General features: G+C 40.4%; 1 protein-coding gene and 1 non-coding gene across 3 annotated transcripts; one reads left to right on the top strand and one right to left on the bottom strand.

Moving 5' to 3' along the window:
* Positions 1-1,574: 1,574 nt before the first annotated feature.
* On the top strand, positions 1,575-1,646 carry trnaw-cca (transfer RNA tryptophan (anticodon CCA)). The gene has a single exon. It is a non-coding gene; the product is annotated as a tRNA-Trp (tRNA).
* A 403-nt stretch (positions 1,647-2,049) lies between these two features.
* On the bottom strand, positions 2,050-7,771 carry LOC106609020 (transmembrane 4 L6 family member 4). 2 transcript variants are annotated; one of them, XM_014207349.3, is made up of 5 exons: positions 7,240-7,771; positions 6,663-6,728; positions 5,943-6,094; positions 2,552-2,738; positions 2,050-2,437 (listed from the first exon to the last, which is right to left on the bottom strand). In XM_014207349.3, the coding sequence occupies exons 1-5, from the start codon at positions 7,432-7,434 to the stop codon at positions 2,429-2,431; spliced, it is 609 nt and encodes a 202-aa protein (XP_014062824.1). In that variant the 5' UTR covers positions 7,435-7,771; the 3' UTR covers positions 2,050-2,428. The 2 variants fall into 2 exon arrangements, with proteins under 2 accessions (XP_014062824.1, XP_014062825.1); XM_014207350.3 differs by having other exon boundaries at positions 2,050-2,440; positions 7,240-7,768.
* Between the last annotated feature and the right edge of the window lie 438 nt (positions 7,772-8,209).

Below are 8,209 nucleotides of genomic sequence, written 5' to 3'. Positions count from 1 at the left end.
TTACTGAAGACTTATCTCTTCAGTAGGTCCTATGATTAAGTATAGTCTGGCCCAGGAGTGTGAAGGTGAACGGAAAGGCTGGAGCAACGAACCGCCCTTGCTGTCTCTGCCTTGCCGGTTCCCCTCTTTCCACTGGGATTCTCTGCCTCTAACCCTTTTACAGGGGCTGAGTCACTGGCCTACTGGTGTTCTTCCATGCCGTCCATGGGAGGGGTGCGTCACTTGAGTGGGTTGAGTCACTGACGTGGTCTTCCTGTCTGGGTTGGCGCCCCCCCTTGGGTTGTGCCATGGCGGAGATCGTTGTGGGCTATACTCGGCCTTGTCTTAGGACGGTAAGTTGGTGGTTGGAGACATCCCTCTAGTGGTGTGGGGGCTGTGCTTTGGCAAAGTGGGTGGGGTTATATCCTGCCTGTTTGGCCCTGTCCGGGGGTATCATCGGAAGGGGCCACAGTGTCTTCTGATCCCTCCTGTCTCAGCCTCCAGTATTTATGCTGCAGTAGTTTATGTGTCGGGGGGCTAGGGTCAGTCTGTTACATCTGGAGTATTTCTCTTGTCTTATCCGGTGTCCTGTGTGTATTTAAATATGCTCTCTCTAATTCTCTCTTTCTCTCTTTCTGTCTTTCTCTCGGAGGACCTGAGCCCTAGGACCATGCCTCAGGACTACCTGGTATGATGACTCCTTGCTGTCCCCAGTCCACCTGGCCGTTGCGCTGCTCCAGTTTCAACTGTTCTGCCTGCGGCTATGGAACCCTGACCTGTTCACCGGACGTGCTTGTTGCACCCTCGACAACTACTATGATTATTATTATTTGACCATGCTGGTCATTTATGAACATTTTAACATTTTAACATCTTGACTATGTTCTGTTATAATATCCACCCTGCACAGCCAGAAGAGGACTGGCCACCCCTCATAACCTGGTTCCTCTCTAGGTTTCTTCCTAGGTTTTTGGCCTTTCTAGGGAGTTTTTCCTGGGGAGTTTTTCCTAGCCACAGTGCTTCTTTCACATGCTTTGCTTGCTGTTTGGGGTTTTAGGCTGGGTTTCTGTACAGCACTTTGAGAATATCAGCTGATGTACGAAGGGCTATATAAAAATAAATTTGATTTGATTTTTAATTTATTGAAACAGCTTGCACTTTAATGGCATTCCTCGACGACATTTTCTTTTATCTTTCCAAGTGAGATTAGCCTGCCACTGACTTTTACGTGACTGGAAGAGAAGGAACGGACATTTAAATTCACTTGGCAATGCATGCTGTTAATGACGACATAGCTAGATATAACTGTTAATTTGGATTCAGGGAAAAAAACGTTTTGAATCCAGAAATGATTATATTTTTATGTAATGAAGAACGTACATCCCATTTGAACAGTATCGGTATCAAAACGTTTTTAATTTAAACGTTATATTGTACATTTTTATTTGATTTAGCCTACATTTCGCAAATCGGAAGAACCATTTTGTACAGTTGTAGTTATCAATGTAACAAATAACTGTCACAACGTAACTATTTTACTACAACTAACTGTCACCAGAAGTGGTATAAACCAAACAAAGCCATACTGCTGTATGGACCTCGTGGCGCAACGGTAGCGCGTCTGACTCCAGATCAGAAGGTTGCGTGTTCAAATCACGTCGGGGTCATGTAATTTTGCTTAAGGGTGCAATATGCAGAAATCGATCCGACATTTCCTCTTTGCAAAAATTCTAATAGTTCGCCTAATTACAGTTTGTTTATGTGACAAAACAAGCAAGTGCAGATAATCATTTTATAACTTAAAATTCTATGTGAATTTCGCCGATTCGCCCAAAAAGTGACATATTGCAGTTTTAAATGTCTTACTTATTTCTTTCTCCATACTGTTTCATCTAGGCTACATTTGTAATGGTAATGATCATGTAATGAATGATAATGCTATGATATGTTCTGTTGAATAATACCCTTCAACTGTGAGCATATTTACTTACAATTTAATAAAATATTTGAATGAGAAACATTTTAACCCAGGAAAGTAACAAAAAAAATAAACAAACGTCAAAAACGAGATAAAGAATAAACAGAATTTGTTTTTATTTCACCCAGCATGTATTGCAAAATATAACATAAAATATGCATAGAATTATATTGAAACATGAGAAACATAACATTTACAGAATGTCATATCAATGAACATAACTACTGACTATTACAGTCACTGATATGTTTTGAACAGCCTAATACACTAAGCCATTATAAGTCTATTATAAATACTCTTTGTAGGCCATAGAGAGAAGAGACAGTGAATACGTCAACCTTTCTTCAATAACCATTCATTCCTCTTGACAAATAGGTACAGATGGGTTGTGGTCGGTTCTTCTTTGTGTTCCTCAAGTGGTCAAGTGGTCGTGGTTGAAAAATGGTCACAGTCGATGGTCATCATGGATCATCACGCTTCCTACTGGCAGGAAATAGAGGTCAACACCAATCCTCTTTCTTTCCTCCGTCCTTTATTTGTTTATTTCTTTCATCCCCTCTCTTAACAACACCCCCCACACACACACTATCTCACCTCCCTGCCGCTGCAGGTTCCACAGATGCATCCAAACAGTCCGTTGACCATCTGTATTCCACACAGCACCAGCTCCAGACTTGCCACCACCAACAGCGTGGCGAACAACCCAAGGTTAAACTCCACAACACCTTTGGGCTCTATACACTTTGTCCACAGGTCACTGTCGCCCAGGTAACTCCCGTTGCTGCAATGAGGAACAATCAATTATATTTATCTTTTGTCAGAAAGTTCTTTACAGTAGCCAGGACTAGTGCCCAAAGACATAGCAAAAATAAATATACATACAGTACCAGTTAAAAGTTTGGACACACCTACTCATTCAGTGTTTTTTCTTTATTTTTACTATTTTCTACATTGTAGAATAATAGTGAGGACATCAAAACAATGAAATAACACATATGGAATCATGTAGTAAGCAAAAAAGTGTTAACTTCTTTGGGATGGGGGCAGTATTTTCACGGCCGGATAAAAAACGTACCTGATTTAATCTGGTTACTACTCCTGCCCAGAAACTAGAATATGCATATAATTAGTAGATTTTGATAGAAAACACTCTAAAGTTTCTAAAACTGTTTGAATGGTGTCTGTGAGTATAACAGAACTCATATGGCAGGCCAAAACCTGAGAAGATTCCATACAGAAAGTGCCCTGTCTGACAATTTGTTGTCCTTCTGTTGCATCTCTATCAAAAATACAGCATCTGTGCTGTAACGTGACATTTTCTAAGGCTTCCATTGGCTCTCTAAAGCCGCCAGAAAGTGGAATGGGGTGTCTGCTGTCTCTGGGCGAAGAACAGCAGCAGAATTTGTGAGTGGTCAGCCTAGGGACAGTGACACTGGAGATGCACGGTCATGAGAATTCTCAATTTTTTTCTTTCAGCCTTTGAATGAATACAACGTTGCCCAGTTGGAATATTATCTGTATTTTACGAGAGAAAAAGCATAAAAATGTATGTTAAACAGCGTTTGACATGCTTCTAAGTACGGTTATGGAATATTTTGAAAAATTTTGTCACGAAATGCGCTCGCGCGTCACCCTTCGGATAGTGACCTGAACGCACGAACAAAACGGAGCTATTTGAATATAACTATGGATTATTTGGAACCAAAACAACATTTGTTGTTGAAGTAGAAGTCCTGGGGGTGCATTCTGACTAAGAACAGCAAAGGTAATCCAATTTTTCTAATAGTAATTCTGAGTTTAGGTTGTCCCAAACTTGGTGGGTGTCAAAATAGCTAGCCGTGATGGCCGAGCTATGTACTCAGAATATTGCAAAATGTGCTTTTGCCGAAAAGCTATTTTAAAATCTGACACCGCGATTGCATAAAAGAGTTCTGTATCTATAATTCTTAAAATAATTGTTATGTATTTTGTGAACGTTTCTCATGAGTAATTTAGTAAATTCACCGGATGTTTTTGGTGGGTATGCTAGTTCTGAACCTCACATGCTAATGTAAAAAGCTGGTTTTTGATATAAATATGAACTTGATTGAACAAAACATGCATGTATTGTATAACATAATGTCCTAGGAGTGTCATCTGATGAAGATCATCAAAGGTTAGTGCTGCATTTAGCTGTGGTTTGGGTTTTTGTGACATATGCTTGCTTTGAAAATGGCTGTGTGATTATTTTTTGGCTGGGTACTCTCCTGACATAATCTAATGTTTTGCTTTCGCTGTAAAGCCTTTTTGAAATCGGACAATGTGGTTAGATTAACGAGAGTCTTATCTTTAAAATGATGTAAAATAGTTGATTGTTTGAGAAAATTGAATTGTGGTATTTTAGTTGGTTTTGTATTTCGCGCCGTGCGATGCCATTGGCTGTTGGCTAGGGGTTCCGCAGGTGGAACGGTGTTCCGCTAGCGGAACGTCTGTCCTCAACAGGTTAAACAAATCAAAATCTATTTTATATTTGAGATTCTTCAAAGTAGCCACCCTTTGCCTTGATGACAGCTTTGCACACTCTTGGCATTATCTCAACCAGCTTCACCTGGAATGTGTTATTGTCCTGTTGAAAAACAAATGATAGTCCCACTAAGTGCAAGCCAGATGGGGTGGTGTATTGCTGCAGAAGGCTGTGGAAACCATGCTGGTTAAGTGTGCCTTGAATTCTAAATAAATCACAGACAGTGTCACCAGCAAAGCACCATCACACCTCCTCCTCCTTGCTTCACGGTGGAACCACAAATGCGGAGATCATCTGTTCACCTACTCTGCATCTCACAAAAACACGGCAGTTGGAACCAAAAATCTCAAATTTGGACTCATCAGACCAAAGCACAGATTTCCAGCGGTTTCTTGGGCCAAGCAAGTCCCTTCTTCTTATTGGTGTCCTTTAGTAGTGGTTTTTCTGTAGCAATTCAGGCTGTATCACAACCGGCCGTGTTTGGGAGTCCCATAGGGCGGCGCACAATTGGTCCAGCATTATCCGGGTTTGGCCGATGTAGGTCGGCTTTGTAAATAAAAATGTGTTCTTAACTGACTTGCCTAGTTAAATAAAGGTTAAATAAAATAAAATAAATTGTAAAAAATTACCGGGTAGTCCCATTGAGGTCAAAGACTGATTTTCCAAAGATAATATACAGTACCAGTTAAAAGTTTGGACACACCTACTCATTACAGGGTTTTTCTATATTTGTACTATTTTCTACATTGTAGAATAATAGTGAAGACATCAAAACTATGAAATAACACATATGGAATCATGTAATAACAAAAAAAGTGTTAAACAAATCAAAATATATTTTAGATTTGAGATTCTTCAAAGTAGCCACAATTTGCCTTGATGACAGTTTGGCACACACTTGGCATTCTCTCAACCACCTTCACCTGGAATGCATTTCAATTAACAGGTGTGCCTTGTTAAAACTTAATTTGTGATTTTTTTTTCTTTCTTAATGTGTTTGAGCCAATCAGTTGTGTTGTGACAAGGTAGGGGTGGTATACAGAATATAGCTCTATTTGGTTAAAGACAAAGTCCATATTATGGCAAGAACAGCTCAAATCAGCAAAGAGAAATTACGGTCCATCACTACTTTAAGAATTGAAGGTCAGTCAATCAAGATAATTTCAAGAACTTTGTAAGGACCGCCACAGGAACAGAAGACCCAGAGGATAAGTTCATTCGAGTTACCAGCCTCAGAAATTGCAGCCCAACTAAATGCTTCACAGAGTTTAAGTAACAGATACATCTCAACATCAACTATTCAGAGCAGACTGTGTGAATCAGGCCTTTATGGTCGAATAATAAAAAATAAAAATAAATGTAACCTTTATTTAACTAGTCAAGTCAGTTAAGAAGAAATTCTTATTTACAATGACGGCCTACATAAAATAAACCATAAAAATACAATTCTAAACAAGTAATAAAATACATAAATAAACTTACTTGTTCAAGAAAGGTCTCCCCCACCCTGGAACAGATGTTGGTGTTTCCATAAAGAGGCAGATAGGTCCATTGGACAGGCCCAGGGCAGATGTAGCCAGACTGTACAGTGCTCCAACAACCCCAGCAGCAGCAAACCCAATGGACAGGAACATCTAAAGTGTAGCAAGGATAATCCAGAGGTCAGTGGTCAGGGTAAGAGAAGGTTGAGTATGTTGTACATTTCATCTTTGTTGTGTATTTACTACTTAGAAAATAAGATTTATTTGGGCCTCTATAAACTTGGCTTAACTAAAGGTTGAATAAATACAGTGCGTTTCTCAGCCAGTAGTTATATATTTGATTCATCGTGTAATGTTATGTTTTTGCCAAAAGAGGTATGTTGCTTGTTACAAATTGCTTTATTTTGGAATTACACTAACCATAATGTGAGTGAGTGTTACTTTGTGGACAGTCATTGGCCATAGAAGCCAAATTATTTCCTGGTATTACACCTGTTTCACCAGCAGGGGGTGGTAAAGTCAAGCAATTTTTTCTTTAACCGTTATGGCTGTAACTGTCATTGCCCCACCCATAGTCCCAGGCCCCTCACCCTCTTATTGTCTAAGGTGTTATGGGCTTAAAGTAGGTAGAAGTTGTCTTTAACAACTGATATAGGATCAGATATGAATGGTTAAAGTTGGGATTGGGGGGGGGCAGTAGTTAGAGTGTAGTTAGACTTACCCCACAGCGGTTGGCACAGCAACCAATGCTACTAGTCAGGTGGATATGGATTGCTGGAATAAGGCACTGAAGAGAGAGTGAGAGAGATTGGGAAGAGAGAGAGAGAGAGAGAGAGATTGGGAAGAGAGAGAGAGAGAGAGAGAGAGAGAGAGAGAGAGAGAGAGAGAGAATAGCAAAATAAAACATTTGAGAATACTTTCATCACAACTGTGTTGGTGTGGAGAGGCATATTTAGAGACAGCATATTTAAAATGTACGTATAGTCAGCAACATTAGGGGAATTAACATTTGGGAACTGTTGGTCACAGTAATGTTACATTATTCCACTTCAATTGTTTTTATCTTGGAAATGACCACACAAACCTGTGATGGTGTGACCAATACTCTATAGAATCAGCATGTCTAAACCAGGGTTGGGGTCAATTCCATTTCAGTTCAGTCAATAAACTGTCATTTCTATTCAAATTTGATCAATTTCAATTGAACATTTTCAAACTGACTGGATTGAAATGGAACTGAACAAAAGCCTTTTAAACCAATTAAGTCACATAATAGTCTAACTAAACTTTAAACTCACCATGATTCCTCCGCCGATGACACCTCCCATGTATTTGACCTCGTCGGTGATCCGGGCTCCATTTTCTTCTCTGTCCAACTTGGCGTACATCGTCGACCAGTCGGGGAAGAACGCAATGATGTTACAGATGATTGAGACCCCCGACAGGACGTAGAGCGAGATCGCAATGACCTTAGAGCACTTCCCTGTACACATGTTGCTAGTTGTACAGTTTCTTCAACGTTGAGGGAGAAAAAAATGCCTTGTTGGTTTCCACGAAAAAGGAGATATGGTAGACTTCAGTTGTCTCTCCACAGTACTTTAATTCAGAAGATTTCAACAAAATGTCAGAGACAACTCCTCCTGTGCTCTCATCTCAGCTAGCTACAGAATGGCTCTAGAGGTAGATGCGAATCTGCTTAAATCCTGGTGGTGGTATCTAGGGTGGAGGTTAGCTTGGTAGAGGAGGGGCTAGTTAGGTGATAAAGCTAAACTATAGACCACCCCCTCATTGACTCCAGTGACCAGGGCCGTGCACCGACCTTTGGAGTGGCAAGTGCTAACATTTGCGTTGTAGGCCTACTTAAAAACAGTTGAGCTGAACCCGTCCCTGTCACTGACCATGAGAGATGACATACAACTTAAAAAGTAGCCTGTGTGCCACTACTCATAATACCACTAGGTGCCGGTAGCTTCTGCAGCAGCTGGAGGACAAGTGCAGTGCACTCTAGCGTGGGAAAGAAAAAAGGGGAGGAGCGGGGAGGGGAATTTTCCAAGATTAGTAAATGAGAGATTACCTAGTTTGATGGGCAATTATTTACAGAAAAGGAAATAAAATATACTACTAGTATAATAAAAGGGTATTATTCAAAAAATACTACTAATCTGAAAGGGCACTTTTTTTAGGGCACTTTTCTCATAGGAGGGCGAAAGGTTAGGTGCTCAGGAACTGCTAGAGCCCTATCTGTGAACGTGCCTGCCAGTGACTGCA

Source organism: Salmo salar, chromosome 07 (assembly GCF_965601325.2).
Source record: "Salmo salar chromosome 07, fSalSal1, whole genome shotgun sequence".
Taxonomy (NCBI): domain Eukaryota; kingdom Metazoa; phylum Chordata; class Actinopteri; order Salmoniformes; family Salmonidae; genus Salmo; species Salmo salar.
This window is presented reverse-complemented; position numbering and strand designations above follow the sequence as displayed.

Excerpts from the sequence above, each read along its gene's own strand:
- LOC106609020 (XM_014207349.3), bottom strand. The coding sequence starts at position 7,434 with ATGTGTACAGGGAAGTGCTCTAAGGTCATTGCGATCTCGCTCTACGTC. Across the intron at positions 6,729-7,239 it reads TCATCGGCGGAGGAATCATG|TGCCTTATTCCAGCAATCCA; the intron begins GTGAGTTTAAAG and ends CTCTCTCTTCAG. Across the intron at positions 6,095-6,662 it reads GCTGTGCCAACCGCTGTGGG|ATGTTCCTGTCCATTGGGTT; the intron begins GTAAGTCTAACT and ends GCTACACTTTAG.